This window comes from Procambarus clarkii, chromosome 2 (assembly GCF_040958095.1).
Source record: "Procambarus clarkii isolate CNS0578487 chromosome 2, FALCON_Pclarkii_2.0, whole genome shotgun sequence".
Classification (NCBI taxonomy): Eukaryota; Metazoa; Arthropoda; class Malacostraca; order Decapoda; family Cambaridae; genus Procambarus; species Procambarus clarkii.
In genome coordinates this window covers 27,346,609-27,366,358 of record NC_091151.1, presented here as the reverse complement: position 1 = coordinate 27,366,358, position 19,750 = coordinate 27,346,609, and the positions used below count along the sequence as shown (strand labels likewise).

Genomic DNA, 19,750 nt, shown 5'->3' with positions numbered 1-19,750 from the left:
CTGTTACATGAACAGCAGTGTGAGTTACAAGACCTACACACTGCTGCTGTTACATGAACAGCAGTGTGAGTTATGAGACCTAAAGACCTACACACTGCTGTTGTTACATGAGCAGCAGTGTGAGTTACAAGACCTACACACTGCTGCAGCTGTTACATGAGCAGCAGTGTGAGTTACAAGACATTCACACACTGCTGCTGTTACACGAGCAGCAGTGTGAGTTACAAGACCAACACACTGCTACTGGTACATGAGCAGCAGTGTGAGTTACAAGACCAACACACTGGTGCTGCTGTTACATGAGCAGCAGTGTGAGTTACAAGACCAACACACTGCTGCAGCTGTTACATGAGCAGCAGTGTGAGTTACAAGACCAACACACTGCTGCAGCTGTTACATGGGCAGCAGTGTGAGTTACAACATAATGAACAACTCAGACTACAGACAACCTAACTTAAACAACTTCAGAAGCTCAAATTATATCAAATTTCGCCCCCCCCCCAACCCCCTGATACTCTCAGACTAGTTCCAATGGTGCCGATATTTCTGATGGTGCCTTTGGTGTTGATGGTGCCGATGGTGCTGATGGTGCTGATAGTGACGATGGTGCCTTTGGTGCTGATGGTGCCGATGGTTCTGATGGTGTCGATGGTGCCGATTGTGCTGATAGTGACGATGGTGCCGATGGTGCCGATGGTGCTGATGGTGCTGATGGTGCCGATGGTGTTGATGGTGTTGATGGTGTTGATGGTGCCGATGGTGTTGATGGTGTTGATGGTGCCGATGGTGCCGATGGTGTTGATGGTGTTGATGGTGCCGATGGTGCCGATGGTGTTGATGGTGCCGATGGTGTTGATGGTGTTGATGGTGTTGATGGTGCCGATGGTGCCGATGGTGTTGATAGAGTTGATGGTGTAGATGGTGCCCATTGTGTTGATGGTGTTGATGGTGCCGATGGTGCTGTTGGATATTTCCAACACCGAATTCACACTGTTGTATTCTCACTACTTATTACTAACTCTACTAATTATTGTAGTAAGTAAAATTAACACCACGTAGAATTCTCATGTACTAATAATTTCATCTGTGCAGTAGGCTAGAATTCTCACGTCACCCGACGCCAGTATTGCGTCAGATTTCCTTACAATAAACACATTATATCCAATGTATTTGAGAATTAAATTCGATTCTCTATAACTGAGGCATTCTGTATGATAATTAATTACAGATGAATTGACCTCCAACTAAAAGCCGAATAGAACGTTGGAGTCATAGCAATTATCTAGTAATAAAAGTTAACGTCAAGAGTGAATGCAATGGAGAGACATTAATTCCTCTCCCTTATATGTTTACTATCGCTAAACTGGCAAATAATAATATTTTCCTCTTCTAAATAATAAACCCGTCCAGTCTTCAACGTTTCGAGAAATATGAATGCGAAAAATAAAATAAAAATAAAAAAAAAATAAAAATAAAAAGAAAAATGCGAGAAATATTAATGTTCATGACAATAATTTGTTTGATGAACGCGGGACGCGGCGTGGGTTGAGGAGGCTTGCCAGTGCACGTCTAGAGGAGCTCTGAGGTAGACCTGCTCTCACCGTACTCACGAGGAGACGCCATTGCCCAGCCATTAGGGCAGACGTTATCCATCCTCAGATGAAAGTCGCCACTGTGAGGCGTGAATAACCTTGCAGATAATATCTTCAACTGTTGCTGGTGTCATATAAGGAACCTCTTTAACCTGGTTCTTGACGACACGTGACCGGCCAGTGAAGAGCGCCACGATCCAGGATAGGCCTAGCCAGAACCTGGGGACGCGAATTTCGGCAATCTTAAAACTTATACAGTGCCCTTTAGCTAAGTATATTCTCTTTATTTGATGCATCTTGTAAAGTGTTTTGTGGTAGCTGGGTGATTGACCGTGACGACGCACGATAACATCAAACTACAGGTTATTAATTTTATCACCTGTAATTCTCAAATTCTTGAATATATAGATTCAGTAGTTTAATTAGTTGCTACTGTAAATATTTGTCTTGCAGCACGTGAGAAGAATTCTCCCTGCCGCCTTCTCCCATGTTAATCCATCCCATTCGTCAACCAGCCGAGTCCAGGGAATTAGAGGAATCGTCGTGGCTTACATAAAGGAATCGTCTTTAACCCTTAAACTGCGCATGGCGTATATATACGCCCTGAGTAACATGTCCCATGGTGCGCATGGCGTATATATACGCCATAGGGTGCCAGGCCTGATTCAAATGGCCCGCGGCTACACGGGGTTCACAGTAGCTTCCTCAGGGCTCTTGTAAATAGATGCCATTTTAAAAAAAAATCGTGGGCAATATTCTCAGGTGTGAGAGGCACAGTACTGTTGGAGCAACCAAGGCCGGCGCATGCAGCATGAGCGAACAGCATTGATGTTCAGCTTGTGACCACAGCATCGCCGAAAAATGTCAAAATAAATATATAATTGTTATTATTTAGCGATGACAATATTACAGATGACCAATGACTGTGATATAAATAACTAGGGTTGTGATAATAGCAGGATTGTTGTAATAATTAGCGCTGTGGGAGGAGTGATGCTGCGAGACGGAGGGAGACAGCATCGTTTACTGACTGTGTGGCCACCTGTTATTGTTTGCATTCACCATACCAGGTCAGTGGCTCTCTATGGTGAACACAAATGTAGATACTTATATATAATGTGTGTATTAGTGTAATAACAGCAAAAGGATTATGCTGGGAGGAGCCATATGGGTGACGGAGGTGACGTCGTCTGCACGATTTGTCTAGCTGTTTAGAGGGTGGCCACTATGCTCTTTGGGCGCACTACAAGCTTAGGTGTACAGTTACGGTGCATAAAACATGTAGATATTTATATATAATATGTGTACATAGGGTAATAACACTGCAAAAGGTATTGTTGGGGGAGAAAGTTTAGTGCGTGTGACCTTGAAAGAGTGAGGGAGCCGCCAGCCGCCATCTGTGTATAGCGACGACTCTTAGTGCCTGAAATAACTATATCAGCTTAGCTGTACAGTTGTGGTGAACAAAATATACACATACTTATATATAATGTCTGTATATAGTGTAATAACACCACAACTGGTATTGTTGGGGGAGAAAGTTTAGTGTGTGTGACCTTGAATGAGTGATGGAGCCGCCAGCCGCCATTTGTGTATAGCGACGACTCTTAGTGATGGAACTAACTATATCAGCTTAGCTGTACAGTTGTGGTGAACAAAATATACACATACTTATATATAACGTCTGTATATAGTGTTATAACACCACAACTGGTATTGTTGGGGGAGAAAGTTTAGTGCGTGTGTTGAGGGAGTGGCAGCAAGTGGCTGGCTGGTGTGTGGCGGTAACTCCTCGTTGCTTTTCGACTCTCAATACCAACTTAGTGGTTCGTTATGGTGACCAAAACATGCCAATACTTATATATAACCTGTGTATAGAGTGTAATAGCAGCAAAATTTTTTGTTTGTTGTTTTATAAACATAATAATTGAATCACAAATATGCACATCATACTTTTGAGTATAGCGATTTTTAACCACTTTTATTATAGAAATATATTACAATACACACTATTGAATAATATTACTGCAAAAAAACTAAGAAAAAATCAATCGGAGACATTGAAACAATTAGGTAATAATATCTTTGTGGCAACTCCCATCTGTCAACGTGGGTGACGCTGACCGGGTCTGACGACCGCTCTGTCAACGACCACTTTTTGCCAGACTTCCTCGGTCAATTGCGCCCAAAATATGTCACCTACGATTTTTTTTTATTTTTTCCGTGCTCAGGGGACACAAATTAACATGTTTAGAAGACGAAAAAAAATTTTTGAATTTTTTTTTTCTTGCGCACAGGGGTGTAAATGTCCCAAGGACCCCTGAGCAGTGCAAGGGTTAAGCTAAGATTCTTTTTTTATTTTCATGAATTATTCTGAATTACTTATATGCAGAATTCCTCAAGATTAACATGTGTTTATTGTGACTCTCATTACTATACTTATATTCTATATTCCCATTCATGGTAATGACATCAGTTTCACTATAATTCATAGGATTAGATTATTATTAATTGGATTAGTGAACGAACCACACTAATTCCTGGACGTACTTACCTCCAGTAATAACCCCCCAATGTAGGTGTTTGAGGGTTTGATTCATTTAATTATACAGCCCATTAATTATTTCTATGATTATATTCTCTAGTATTTTATCCATAGTTACTGGTTTCATCTAGGAATTATCTAATGATCATAAATTCTCAGTTTCCCTCTTTACTATAAAAGCGGGTGGTCCTTCGTAATTTAATTTACTATATTAATATTTAAATAATCAGATTCAAGCCCCAAATATCCCACATTATGGTCCTTCGAACCGGATAAGCATTAAATCTATAATTAAATTATTAATCATTAATAACTAATCCTTGTGTGATAGAAGCTAGACTAACTATTTAATTAATTGTGTCAACTAACAGTGTAACACATCAGTTAGCCTAGATCACACTAACATATTGCTACTTTCACCTCATGTATAAGGTAGCTTTAGTGGGTCATAGCCAATTACCCACAACACTTAGACCTATACCTCACACAGAGGTGAGAATCTTTAGGTCACCAGCTCATAACTTTTATAATAACCCCACACTAACACCTGCGTTAGAGTTGCCTCACCATCTAACCATTATATACTTAGGTGGTAATGACATCCACCCCACTCGTCATCCAGCCGAGGTGATCAAACACCTCAAAGCCATAATTTCTTCTTTCAAGATCATCAGTGAATCGGTAGTATTCACATTAGTGGAACCTCGCCAACCCAGTCAAGGTAATCGTTGGGGAGTAACCCCAGAATACTACCTGAGAGCTGCTAAGTACATAAATTTCAGGCTGAAAAAACGAGTGAGATTGGATGCCACATATATCCAATTTACCGCCAGACCTTACAGACAGAACCTGACCAGGGATGGTGTACACTTGTCAGGGGAATCTAGGTTGCATGTGGTTGACAAGTTAATTAACACCATCAACCATCACAAACGGCTGTGGCTAGCAAGCCAAACTTAACTGTACATAATTGTTCACCTGTGTGTGCAAGAACACTCTTATAAAACAAAAAACCCAAAAATACAGCACAACTATATGCACCTTACTGCACCACAATACTCTTTACCCATGTTAGTAGGTAAAATTTAGGCTGAGATTGTGCTGAATTTGGTACAAGCCCAGACTAAATAACTTTATAGTTCTTAGTTAGGAATTATTACGACTAGATCTAAAACTAGTCAGTGTTGTATATATTATATTATTTGTGCTGACCCTATACAGGGTGGGATTAAATTTGAGATAACTCTGATTGGAGTGTCTCCATAATATTTCTCTTGTATGCATTATTTTGTGTATCTATTTTGTGTATTGCTGGATAATCTCCATTAACTCTGATGGTGATAAGGATGAGCTAACCGGACGAGAACTAATGGTGGAGTTCAGACAGTACACAAAATATCTAGCTATTTGTTGTTAGGTAGGTAGGTACATTCAACCTCAAGTGAGGTAAAATATAAAGTAGTCACCTTAAATTAGGCTACAATTAATGTCACCTGTTCACTAATGAACAAGTACCCAAGCTTCATTAGTAATACATATACTAACACTGTGAAGTTTGAACCTAAGCCCAACATGGCTACTCCTGAGCAATTGAGAACCTACATTGGCCTTAAAGGTCACTTGACCAGATTAATTAATAAGGCTGAGGGCTTAACTAAAGATACTCCCATTGACTCTTATCACTTAGAGGCATCAGTTAGATTGGCTGATCTGAAATTTGATCAAGTCAGATCTGCAGGTCAATCTTACCTTGATCTGCTAAATACTGTAGAAACTGATCCTGAGGAAGCAAGTCAAATTGTAGACGACATCTCCCAATATGAAGATGAGACTCAAGATAGAATTATCAAGCTATCTAAATTAGCCAAACAATCTGGATCCAATACCAGTAACACTGGATCTCACTTCAATAATCACTTACCCGAGATTCGTTTACCTACTCTAGACTTGCCTACATTTTCAGGATTAGATACAGAAAATTGGGACAATTTTTGGGCTTCCTTTGAAGTTCACATCCATAAGAAACAGTCTCTAGACAAGGTTTCTAAATTTTCATACCTACTTAGTCTTCTCACAGGAGAGGCTAAAAAGGTCATCCATAACCTTACTCTTGATGAGAGTAATTATGAGGAAGCTATAAAACTCCTGAAGTTGAACTATTGCAACCAAGAGTTAAGTATAGCTACCCTCTATTATCAATTGCTAGATCTGAATGCACCAAACAGTAGACCAGAGTCACTTCAAAGCTTCAGACTAGAAGTAGAGTCTCTAGTAAAGGCCTTAGGTACTAAAGTTAATATACCTGCTTCTGAATGGTCTATCAAGCTACTATTACAGAGGAGATTACCTCGAAATGTCTTGACAGAGCTCTGCTCCCATTATAATACTGAGTTTCTTACTCTCGATCAAATTTTCGAGGGGTTGAGGATCACAGTTAACAGGTTGAAGACTCATGACAAAATTAAACCTGAGTCTAAGCCAACTAGTGCTGATATTTCAGTCAAACCTAAACAGACTCAGAGTAAGTCTAATAAATATAAATCCAAACCTACTCCATCCACTAGGAAAAGAAGTGGAAATGTGGGTACATATTCAGTATCTCCTTCAGAGATAACCAATGACTTGTCTACTAAAGAGACTAAGTCTATTAACCAGAGAAAGTGTCTGTTCTGCAATCAGGGACACACCACTTATCAATGCTCTGTTTATCCTACTTATAATGTTAGGGTTAAAAGGTTACAGGAATTGCACAAGTGCACCAAGTGCACGGGCTCTCATGATCCCAAGAAATGTGCAGTGCAGCTACGTACGTGCAACCGTTATGACCAAGGTGTACACCACTACGCCTTATGTAGGAAATCTCCTACACAAACCATGATCACTGGAGAGAATTCTACTAATTCTACTGCAGTGCAATATTGTAAAGTACATCACGAAGTAAATGTACTTGCTACTGAGTCAGGCAATAATACTACTTTGCCTACAGCTCAACTTTAATTAATAAACCGAAGATCTAGAATTAACACTAGGGGTCTTTTTGACCAAGGTTCACAGAAAACCTTCATTACACAACAGTTGGTAGATGAGTTAAATTTAAAACCTGCCAAAAGTGTGAGGTTAAACATTTCTGGTTTCCTGTCAAATAGTGGACCTCGTGACTACAAGGTAGTTAAAGTATTAGTTAGATTAGGATCTTCTACTAGCCCAATCCAAGCGGTGGTAGTGGATAAGATTCCTACGGACCTGCAGGTCACAGGATTAGCTCGCACTGCGAGACACCTTAAACGAAACCGCATGATGCTAGCAGATCATAAAATAAATTCTGACTGCCTCACAGATATTGGAATACTAATAGACGCGGATCATTATTACAAGTTTATAACTGGATGCACTAGGCAACATGGTATGAATTTGTTGTCGTCCGCAGGGGGCAAATTGCTCACAGGACCAGTGCTTTTCAGACAAGGTCCAGCGTCCACAAACCAACAATCCAATAATGTAATTGTGGCGTGACTAGGCTTAGAACAGTCACCCCTACGCTTCAGGGAAATAGCCGAGGACATTGAGTCTGACCCACCGATACATCGTTTGTGGGATTTAGACACGTTAGGCATCATCCCTGAGCAACCAAGTCCTGATGATACGTGGACTTACCAGCAATATCTGGATACAGTTGTCTACTCAAATAAACAATACTGGGTAAGACTCCCATGAAAGTTGGATCATCCACAACTTCCAGTGAATTATTTTATGGCAGCCTCACAATTGCAGTCTCAATTAACATGACTGCAGAAGCAGCCAGACAAACTAACCATGTATCACCAACTTATCCAACAACAACTTAACAATAAGTTCATTGAAGTTGTTGAACACGATGACCGAAAAACAGGTCATTATTTACCTCACCATGCTGTGGTGAAAGACTCATTGACAACACCTATTCGTATTGTCTTTAACTGCAGTGCCAAAGTAAAGCCGAGCAGTGTGTCTTTAAATGAATGTCTCCAAACGGGACCTAGCCTAACACAAAGGCTACATGACGTGTTGTTACGATTTCGCACAGGCATTTTTGCCTATACAGCTGACATCAGCAAAGCCTTTCTCCGAGTAGGATTACAGGAGGAAGATCGTGACTACACAAAATTCCTCTGGTTCAAGGATCCACTGGACCCTAACAGTGGAGTAATCACCTATAGGTTTGCCTCCATATTACTTGGAGCTACGTCCTCACCGTTTCTTTTGCAAGCCACTTTAGACACGCATTTGAGGAAATCAGACAGCCCTTATAAGGCAATCATTAGCGACAACTTATATGTCGACAATTTCCAGGGGACAACTAATGATCAAGCTGATCTGGTAGAAATCTACCATGAGGCTAACCATGAACTGTTAGGAGCCAATATGCCACTACAGTCATGGGCCTCAAATAATAAACTGCTCAACCAGGTAATCGAGAAAGAATTTCCAGATTATCAGGTACCCAGTAAATTAAAGGTTCTAGGCGTGGAATGGAACACCAGCACTGACGCGATGAATGTCAAGTCAGTGCAAACTGATAATTCAACCCCTACCATGAGAACACTGCTCTCATTTGTCAGTCAACCATTTGACCCTTTAGGCCTACTTAGTCCTATATTAATAAGGGGCAAACTCCTAATGCAGGAGTGCTGGCAGAAACATATGGGATGGGATGATCCGTTATCAAGTGAGTTACAAGCCAAATGGCAAATACTCTCAACGGATTTTAATCAGTTAGGAGTTCTGAAATTTCCTCATAATGCTTCAGGACCAAACTTACCCACCAATTTGCACGTTTTTTGCGATGCCTCTGGCAAGGCATATGGGGCAGCAGCCTATTTAGTTAATAGGGCTCAATCAATTTTAATCACATCAAAAGCAAGAGTTGCTCCCATCAAAAGGAGATCCTTACCTCAGATGGAGTTGACTGCATTGCTAGTGGGAGTAAGATTGGCTCATTGCCTGACAAAGACACTCAATAATATCCACTTTGGTGAGATTGTAGTGTGGTCAGACAACGAGGCAGTCTTACAATGGGTAAGAAACAATAACAACAAAACTCCTTACGTCAGTAATCGCGTCAGGGAGATTCATGATTTATCTGCTGGATATAAGTTTAGACATGTCCCTACTAAGGACAATCGTGCAGATTATTTATCACGAGGATTGACATTAAAACAACTTGTCAAGTCTTCGCTGTGGTTCAATGGACCTTCATGGCTTGTTGGTGGTCAGTGGCTCAAACAAAAGCCACAAGTCATAGTGACCAATATCGCCACTCCCATGAAAGAACCAGAGCCTCAGCGAATATTAGCCATTGATCCTCATCATTATTCTAACTTAAGCAAATTGTTACGAGTGACTGCGCACGTGTTTGATTTCCTTGCTAAAGTAGGAATTCGACATAAATTTCCCAATCCTATCCACTATTGGATCAAGCGTGCACAGCAAGAGATATACGGAAGCGAATTTGAGAATCTTCCAGATAAATTAACTAAGTCTCTAGGCATCTGGTACGATGCCAACACTCATAACATACTACGATGTGGAGGACGTTTGCTACAAGCAAAAATTGACTTAGACACTAAAAATCCAATTCTTTTACCTCGTCACCACATCATCACTAAACTTCTTGTCTTACATCACCATCAATATGGTACCCTACATGGTGGAGTTTTAGATACTCTCACCGACCTTAGACAAAAGTACTGGCTTCCTCAAGGTCGTCAGACAGTTAAGACCATTATTAAATCTTGTGTAATCTGTAAGAGGTACGACGCTAGAGTGTGTCCTTACCCAGGACCTCCCCCACTCCCAGAAGAGCGCATGGTTCATCTTCGTCCTTTCGAAACCACTGGTGTTGATTATACAGGAGCCTTACTCCTCACTGGTAACCCAGATAATATACCAGTGAAGGCGTACATTTGTCTCTTTACATGTGCTACAACCAGAGGCGTACACTTAGAGGTCACTCCAGACATGAGTGCAGAAGCTTTCATTCAAGCTTTCCGCAGATTTGCTGCCCGCCGATCGTGTTCTAAATTAATGATATCGGGCAACAGATCTAATTTTGTGGCAGGAGAAAGTTGTTTGCGAGAAGTCTGGAACCACTTAGAGGTACAGTCAGTCTTACAGAGAAGACAATGTCACTGGAAATTCATAACAACGAGAGCCCCTTGGCAAGGTGGGTTCTATGAGCGAATGGTAGGCACGGTCAAGAAGTGTCTAAGGAAAACTTTACACCGACAAAGGGTCAGTTACTCGGAACTCCAAACCATTGTTGTGGAAATCGAGGCGCGAGTCAATAACCGCCCAATCACCTACCTGTCTGATGATTTTACCCAGAGAGAACCTCTGAGCCCCTCTCACTTGATCCATGGAGGTCTACTGAGCCCTCTCATCCCTTTAGCCGAAGAGGACCCTGTAGACCCGTCACATGTGACCAGAGGAGACTTGGTGGAAAGCTACCAGCATCTTTCTAGAGTTATTAACAGGTGGAATGAGGTGTGGACTCGAGAGTACCTCACAGCTCTACGAGAGTACCACTACGGAGCTTCGAGTCCTTACAATAAGGTGCAATTAAAACCAGGAGACCTAGTGCTAGTCGACAGTGATGGACCAAGGTCAGAGTGGCCTATAGGTAAAATTGTTACCATTCACCCAGATCGACAAGGTGTCCTAAGAGTAGTTAAAGTTTTATGCCGAGGCAACACTACTCTAAAAACTTTAGAGAAGCTGGTTCCCCTTGAACTGACTGAGCAAGAATATCAGCCAGATCCAGTTTCTCCAATAATTTCCGAGGACAATGATTCTGTTCCTCCAAGCAACCGCCCCACTAGAGCTGCTGCTCAAGAATGTAGGCGGAATTTGCAAGCCTATTACAACTCTGAACAAGAGTAATTTCCTTCATTTATCACTGAGATAACTATGATGATGCTACGATGTGATATCATGTAACAAAACATTACACGTCACTATGACCCAGGATATCGCATCACCGTAGATTCTGTTAGTTTAAATTGGGAGAGTTAAATTCTATAAATATTGTGTAGGCTACAAGCAACATGTTTCATTTGACATGTAAATAGCAAGACTCAAGTTCTTGTAAGTCCTTGATAAATCCGGGACGTTCGTTATGTGTGTACTAACATACTAACATATTAACATACTAATGTATTAATCTTAATATCACTTCGGGATAGGTCAGTACTACACAGTACACTACGACCCTAGAATCCTCCCCCCGGAGTTATGTTGGATATTTCCAACACCGAATTCACACTGTTGTATTCTCACTACTTATTACTAACTCTACTAATTATTGTAGTAAGTAAAATTAACACCACATGGAATTCTCATGTACTAATAATTTCATCTGTGCAGTAGGCTAGAATTCTCACGTCACCCGACGCCAGTATTGCGTCAGATTTCCTTACAATAAACACATTATATCCAATGTATTTGAGAATTAAATTCGATTCTCTATAACTGAGGCATTCTGTATGATAATTAATTACAGATGAATTGACCTCCAACTAAAAGCCGAATAGAGCGTTGGAGTCATAGCAATTATCTAGTAATAAAAGTTAACGTCAAGAGTGAATGCCATGGAGAGACATTAATTCCTCTCCCTTATATGTTTACTATCGCTAAACTGGCAAATAATAATATTTTCCTCTTCTAAATAATAAACCCGTCCAGTCTTTAACGTTTCGAGCGTAAATGCGAGAAATATTAATGTTCGTGACAATAATTTGTTTGATGAACGCGGGACGCGGCGTGGGTTGAGGAGGCTTGCCAGTGTGCGTCTAGAGGAGCTCTGAGGTAGACCTGCTCTCACCGTACTCACGAGGAGACGCCATTGCCCAGCCATTAGGGCAGACGTTATCCATCCTCAGATGAAAGTCGCCACTGTGAGGCGTGAATAACCTTGCAGATAATATCTTCAACTGTTGCTGGTGTCATATAAGGAACCTCTTTAACCTGGTTCTTGACGACACGTGACCGGCCAGTGAAGCGCGCCACGATCCAGGATAGGCCTAGCCAGAACCTGGGGACGCGAATTTCGGCAATCTTAAAACTTATACAGTGCCCTTTAGCTAAGTATATTCTCTTTATTTGATGCATCTTGTAAAGTGTTTTGTGGTAGCTGGGTGATTGACCGTGACGACGCACGATAACATGAAACTACAGGTTATTAATTTTATCACCTGTAATTCTCAAATTCTTGAATATATAGATTCAGTAGTTTAATTAGTTGCTACTGTAAATATTTGTCTTGCAGCACGTGAGAAGAATTCTCCCTGCCGCCTTCTCCCATGTTAATCCATCCCATTCGTCAACCAGCCGAGTCCAGGGAATTAGAGGAATCGTCGTGGCTTACATAAAAGAATCGTCTTTAAGCTAAGATTATTTTTTTATTTTCATGAATTATTCTGAATTACTTATATGCAGAATTCCTCAAGATTAACATGTGTTTATTGTGACTCTCATTACTATACTTATATTCTATATTCCCATTCATGGTAATGACATCAGTTTCACTATAATTCATAGGATTAGATTATTATTAATTGGATTAGTGAACGAACCACACTAATTCCTGGACGTACATACCTCCAGTAATAACCCCCCAATGTAGGTGTTTGAGGGTTTGATTCATTTAATTATACAGCCCATTAATTATTTATATGATTATGTTCTCTAGTATTTTATCCATAGTTACTGGTTTCATCTAGGAATTATCTAATGATCATAAATTCTCAGTTTCCCTCTGTACTATAAAAGCGGGTGGTCCTTCGTAATTTAATTTACTATATTAATATTTAAATAATCAGATTCAAGCCCCAAATATCCCACAGGTGCCGATGGTGCCGATGGTGTTGATGGTGTTGATAGAGTTGATGGTGTTGATGGTGCCGATGGTGCCGATGGTGTTGATGGTGCCGATGGTGTTGATGGTGTTGATGGTGCCGATGGTGTTGATGGTGTTGATAGAGTTGATGGTGTTGATGGTGCTGATGGTGCCGATGGTGTTGATGGTGTCGATGGTGTTGATGGAGTTGATGGTGCCGATGGTCCTGATGGTGTCAATGGTTCCGTTGGTGCCGATGGTGCTGATGATGCTGATGTTGCCTATGGTGCCAATGGTGCCGATGGTGCCGATGGTGCCGATGGTTCCGTTGGTGCCGATGATGCTGATGGTGCCGTTGGTGCCGATGGTTCCGTTGGTGCCGATGGTGCTGATGGTGTAACATGGGAGGGGTATCATCTCGGATCTTCTCTTCAGTCCTCTTTACCCCTACCCGTATTCTATTTTCTTTGTTTAATACCAAGGGACCATAGAGTTGCTTCTAGCCAAATCCCACGCCACGTGGTCTTAGCCGTTTTGACCAGCTAAGATTCTACAACCTCACGACGTGGTACTAGATGTTACGGCCACAATGGGACGCAACCGGGTTCTTTTCAGGTGGTACGAAAGTTCATATATCCGACCCCAAGTTAGTAGAGGCTTTGAAGAGGTGAGCTCAGTAATGCATGTAAAATAAAATGGGGAGGTACATTAAATACACAAGTTCGACACTTTAACCATATATAATTAGTCTTCCCATCACTATATAAATATAAAAGTCTGAAACCGAAAATATTACTACACTATGTACATCATCATGCTCACTCCGTGCAGTCTTTTACCAGGTTTCCTTATCCGTGGCACTACACTCAGCAGGTACCAGGAAACAACGATGAGTCTACTCTGGCCTCGGACCAGCCAAATCACAATTCCACTAGGTGCCTCATCGTGAAGGCCCACAACCACAGTTCAGCCTGTTGCTGGCAGGTACCAATCAGCCTCACGCTGTTAGGCCACTTCACGAGCGAATACTAGGGTTGCAAGCCCTAGGCAGGAGCTTCGTGTAACTCGCTGGTTACTCTCCTCTTTCAACACCACAGTCAGCTGTCTCTTCCACCAGCCAGCCCCGGGTACGGCGAATCCAGTCACTGCCACTCCTCAGGCAGAGAGTTGAACACTCTACAGTTCTCGTCCTGCGGTGGCTCCCTGCTTCTGTGAAGCAGACTGGTGTAGAGACCTTGGCTGCCTTGGGTAGACTGACTCTTCGTACATCACAGCAGCTCTACGTTGACTCTGTAAATACAGACACGTCATCAGTACACTGGGATACTACATGGGGACCACTGGGAAACATCACTTACTGGCTTAGACACCTACGTACACCTTTTTGTTCCATAGATAGCGCTCATTGTCTAAGCGCCACCTCACCAACAAAGGGAGCAAAGCATTGGCAAAAAATTATAGACCAGTTGCACTAACATCGCACATCATAAAAGTATTTGAGAGAGTGATTAGGAGTCAGGTCACCAATTTCATAGAGACCAATGACCTTCACAACCCAGGCCAACATGGATTTCGAGCGGGAAGATCGTGCCTCTCACAGCTACTTGAGCACTACGACAAAGTCACTGAGGCATTAGAAGAGAAACAGAATGCTGATGTGATATACACGGACTTCACAAAGGCTTTCGATAAATGTGACCATGGCGTGATAGCACACAAAATGAAGTCAATGGGAATAACCGGTAAAGTAGGACGCTGGATACTCAGTTTTCTGTCAAACAGGACTCAGCGAGTAACTGTCAACCATATAAAATCTAGTCCAAGTGCAGTGAAAAGCTTTGTACCTCAGGGTACAGTCCTTGCACCGCTGCTTTTCCTTATTCTCATATCAGATATAGACAAAAATACAAGTCACAGCTTCGTATCATCCTTTGCAGATGACACAAAAATCAGTATGAAAATTACCTCGGCTGAGGACATTGAAAAATTTCAAGCTGATATTAATAAAGTTTTCGACTGGGCATCAGAAAATAACATGATGTTTAACAGTAATAAATTCCAGGTACTCAGGTACGGTAAAAATGAGGACCTTAAACATAATACAGAGTACAAAACACAATCAAATGTACCCATAGTAGGAAAACAGCATGTAAAGGATTTGGGAATAATAATGTCTGACGACCTAACGTTTAAGGAGCATAACCAAGCAAATATTGCGACAGCCAGAAAAATGATAGGATGGATTACGAGATCTTTCAAATCCAGGGATCCCATCACAATGGTTTTACTCTTCAAGTCACTTGTGTTGTCCCGTCTTGAGTACTGCTCAGTACTCACTTCCCCTTTCAGAGCAGGAGAGATTGCTGAAATAGAGGGAATACAGAGAACATATACGGCACGCATAGACGCAATAAAGCACCTAAATTATTGGGATCGTCTCAAAGCCCTCCAAATGTACTCACTAGAAAGAAGACGAGAGAGATATCAAATAATATACACCTGGAAGATACTGGAGGGCCAAGTACCAAATCTACACAGTAAAATAACAACGTACTGGAGTGAACGACATGGAAGAAAATGTAGATTAAAACCAGTGAAGAGCAGAGGTGCCATAGGCACAATCAGAGAACACTGTATAAACATCAGAGGTCCGCGGTTGTTCAACGTCCTCCCAGCAAGCATAAGAAATATTGCCGGAACAACCGTGGACATTTTCAAGAGGAAACTAGATTTATTCCTCCAAGGAGTGCCGAACCAACCGGGCTGTGGTGGGTATGTGGGCCTGCGGGCCGCTCCAAGCAACAGCCTGGTGGACCAAACTCTCACAAGTCGAGCCTGGCCTCGGGCCGGGCTTGGGGAGTAGAAGAACTCCCAGAACCCCATCAACCAGGTATTAACCAGAGGTCAGCACCGGCTACCTCTCGAACCGACTAGAACAGGAATCCAGCGCCAATTGCCGGTATATTCCCGTCATCACTAGATGGCATTGTCCATGTTGTGGGGGTTTCAGGAGTGGACTCACAGATGGCGTTGACGTCACTGCTCCGTGTTCCGATGGTGGACTTTGGTTCGTAACACTAGACTCCTAGCAAACTCAAGAATATCCCACCGGTGCCACCATTGTAAAACAGGGGTGAGTGGGGAAATCGTCTCTGATCTTCTCTTCAATCCCCTTTTCCAAGCAATTGGGGATCAAGCCCCAAGGTGTTAATAAGTGATTAATCCTCAGTGACATCACTAGCTAAGAACTAGCCTCGGACACTGAGCAATCTTGCACGACCCGGGGTCACAGGTCACCAAAGCCTTCCATATTTAATAATTCTCAAATGTCAAATAGCCATATTGTAATTGGAAATAGCCTTTCCCTAAGACGCCTGTGCAATTACCTTCAGTTTAAAAGAGTTCAACCATCTGGGTTGTTCAGTACAACAGAGATTAGATGTTAAACTTAAAACCCTGCTAGTAAACTTAGTGAACCTGGCATAGGAATACATTCTAGCCTCGTGGTGAGGAGGGCTAGCTAGTCAGTTTGGGCTGGTCAATGACTCGGAGAGGTCATCCACTCTCACCCTCTCCCTAGATAGATCAGTAGAACAACAACTGGTCGCAGTTCAAGGTATAGTTGGCTACAGTTTTGTATAGGAAAATAGTTCATCTTATGCCTCGTAGGGAGTGTTAAGTATAGGGAGTGACTTTATTTAGATTTTGCAATTATTAGATATTCAGTTTGTAATTGCATTTTATTATTTCCATTTCATGTTTTCTTGTGTCCTTGTCACGTGGTCTCCATGAGTCTGAGTTTATTTGGGCAGCAAGCCTAACAAAGTGTAAGCGTTCAGTTATCCCTTTGTTTGCTATAATTACCCACACTTAACGTAGATTCTTCCCTCCTTTTCCAAGGAATTGGGGATTAAGCCCCAAGGTATTGATGAGTGATTATTCAGCCCAGACCCCGCTTAATTAATGCTTCTTGTTAATGGTCTGGTGGTGGCAGCAGAAGGAGATTCTTGAGTTTGCTAGGAGTCTAGTACCAAGTCTTGAGGTTGTAGAATCTTAGCTGGTCAAAACGGCTAAGACCACGTGGCGTGGGATTCGACTAGAAGCAACTCTGGGGTCCCTTGGTATTAAGCAAAGTAAATAGGATACGAGTAGGGGTAAAGGGAATGTAAGAGCAGATCAGAACCGAACCCCCTCCCCGTGTTACAATAGTGCCGATGGTGCCGATGGTGCGTATGGTGCTGATGGTTCCCATGGTGCTGATGGTGCCGATGGTGCTGATGGCTCTGATGGTTTCATTGGGGCTGATGGTGCCGATGTTGCAGATGGTGTCGATGGTGCCAATGGTTCCGATGGTTCTGATGGTGCCGATGTTGCCGATGGTGTTGATGGTGCCGATGATTCTGATGGTGCCGATGGTGCTGATGTTTCCAATGGTGCCGATGGTTCCGATGGTTCTGATGGTGTCGATGGTGCCGATGTTTTCGATGGTGTCAATAGTGCAGATGGTTTTGATGGTGCCGATGGTGCTGATGGTTCCGCTGGCTCTGATGGTGCCGATGGTGCTGATGGTTCTGATGGTGTCGATGGTGCTGATGGTTCCAATGGTGTCGATGGTACCGATGGTGCCGATGGTGCTGATGGTTCTGATGGTTCTGATGGTGCCAATGGTTTCAATGGTGTTGATGGTACCGATGGGGCTGATGGTTCCGATGGTTCTGATGGTGCCAATGGTTCCAATGGTGTCGATGGTACCGATGGTGCCGATGGTTCCGATGGTTCTGATGGTGCCAATGGTTCTGATGATTCTGATGGTGCCGATGGTTCTGATGGTGCCAATGGTGCCAATGTTTCCGATGGTGTCGATGGGGCCAATGTTTCTGATGGTTCCGATGGTACTGTTGGTTTTGATGGTGCCGATGGTGTCGATGGTGCCGATGGTTCCGATGGTGTCGATGTTATCGATTGTGTCGATGGTGCTGATGGTTCCGATGGTTCCAATGGTGCCAATTGTGCTGATGGTTCCGATGGTGCCATTGGTTTTGTTGGTGACGATGGTTCCAATGGTGCTGATGGTTCCGATGGTGCCATTGTTTGCTGTCATAGTCGCCCTTGGCACTCACCAGACTGTTCCATCTACTGTTGGATATCAGTAATTAAGTTATGTTTAATGTTCACACAACTGTGTAAACAATAAAGTCACTTTGATTAAAGATAAGGCTTTTGAGGTCTTTGTTGGCCTCAATATACGAGGGTGAGGAAAGGTTCACCTCTGAGACCCCACAATCTCCATCCAGGTAAACATAGTCTTAGTCTCCCTACACCCGCTCCTCATCTCTCTACTTCACTGTGTTCCCTCCGGCTCCTAGTACTCCATTTCAACCAGTATTCATGCTCAGGAGGCTGAAGGCTGCTGATGAAATGTAAAACTTGGAATTGTTATGACATAACTCTTCATATGTGTGCACAGTTTACCTGAAGTTTACCAGAAGAGGGTATCTGGAGTTTTTCTCTCCCAACTCCGGCTATGAGAAGGCTCCATTTGTGATAACTTGGTTTAAGAGGCTGTTGCTTGGATCCACAACAACCTGGCTGGTCCGACACTTCTTGCAAAAACGTATACTATTGCTTCTCGAAGAAGTTCACCATTGTTCCGCAATATTTCTTATACTTGCTGGGAAGGTGTTGAACAGCAGTGGACCTCTAATGATCATATGGTGCTCTCTGACTGTGCTTATGACACCTGCACTCCTCATTAGTTCTATTCTGCATTTCCTTCCGTATTGTTCTTTCCAATATGTTGTTATTCTACTAGGAATGTTTGGGACCTGGCCCCTCCAGTATCTTCCATGTTTTTATTTTTGATACCTCTCTCGTCTCCTTTCAAGAGATCACATTATGAGAGCTTTAATACGGTCCCAACAGTTTAGGTACTTTATCGTGTCTGCGCGTGGGTATGTGTTCCCTGTATTCCCTCTATTTAAGGAATCTCTCGGGCAATTCTTAAATATCTTGAGTAGCGAGCACTACTCAAAGCAGGACAGCACTTGTAATTTCAATAATATTAACACTGCTGTGGATCCCTAGATTTGAAGATTCTCATAATAAATCCTATCATTTTCCTGACTGCCCCTATAGTTGCTAGGTTATGCTCACTAAACGTCAGGTCGTCATGTAAAATTCAGAGATATTTTACATGATCGTTTCCTTCGAGTAGGTCGGATTGTGTCCTGTATTCTGTATTTCATTTAAGTTGTTAAATATTTCCACTCTCCAATGGAAGACTTTATTAATATCATCATCCAGTTTATCAGTGTCTTCAACAAAAGTAATTTTCATACTATTTACATCATCCAAAAGGGATGACACGAAACTGAGACTAGATTTCTTGTCTATATTGCATATAAGAGTGAAACAAACGGTGGTGCCAGGATTGTGCTCTGGGATACAGAGGTGAAACGATTGTGCCCTGGTGTACAGTGCTGCCAGAAGTGTGCCCCTGGGGTACAGTGGTGCCACGATTGTGCCCTGGGTGTATAGTGCTGCCAAGATTGTGCCCTGGGGTACAGTGGTGACACGATTGAGCCCTGGGGTACAGTGGTGCCAGGATTGTGCCCAGGGGTACTGTGGTGCCACGATTGTGCCCTGGGATATAGTGGTGCCACGATTGTGCCCTGGGGAACAGTGTTGTCAGGATTGTGCCCTGGGGTACAGTGGCGCCAGGATTGTGCCCTGGGGTACAGC

At 42.5% G+C, this 19,750-nt stretch overlaps 1 protein-coding gene across 1 annotated transcript; it reads left to right on the top strand.

Moving 5' to 3' along the window:
* The first annotated feature begins 250 nt into the window (after nt 1–250).
* On the top strand, nt 251–18,203 carry LOC138366082 (collagen, type I, alpha 1a-like). The gene is made up of 5 exons (XM_069326813.1): nt 251–262; nt 522–962; nt 6,556–6,658; nt 13,017–13,419; nt 17,219–18,203. The coding sequence occupies exons 1-5, from the start codon at nt 251–253 to the stop codon at nt 18,201–18,203; spliced, it is 1,944 nt and encodes a 647-aa protein (XP_069182914.1).
* Nucleotides 18,204–19,750: the final 1,547 nt, after the last annotated feature.

What these genes read in the sequence shown, in the direction of transcription:
- LOC138366082 (XM_069326813.1), top strand. An exon ending in CAAACCTAAACAGACTCAGA is followed by an intron (nt 6,659 to 13,016) that starts GTAAGTCTAATA and finishes AATATCCCACAG; the next exon opens with GTGCCGATGGTGCCGATGGT. An exon ending in GATGGTGTAACATGGGAGGG is followed by an intron (nt 13,420 to 17,218) that starts GTATCATCTCGG and finishes GTGTTACAATAG; the next exon opens with TGCCGATGGTGCCGATGGTG.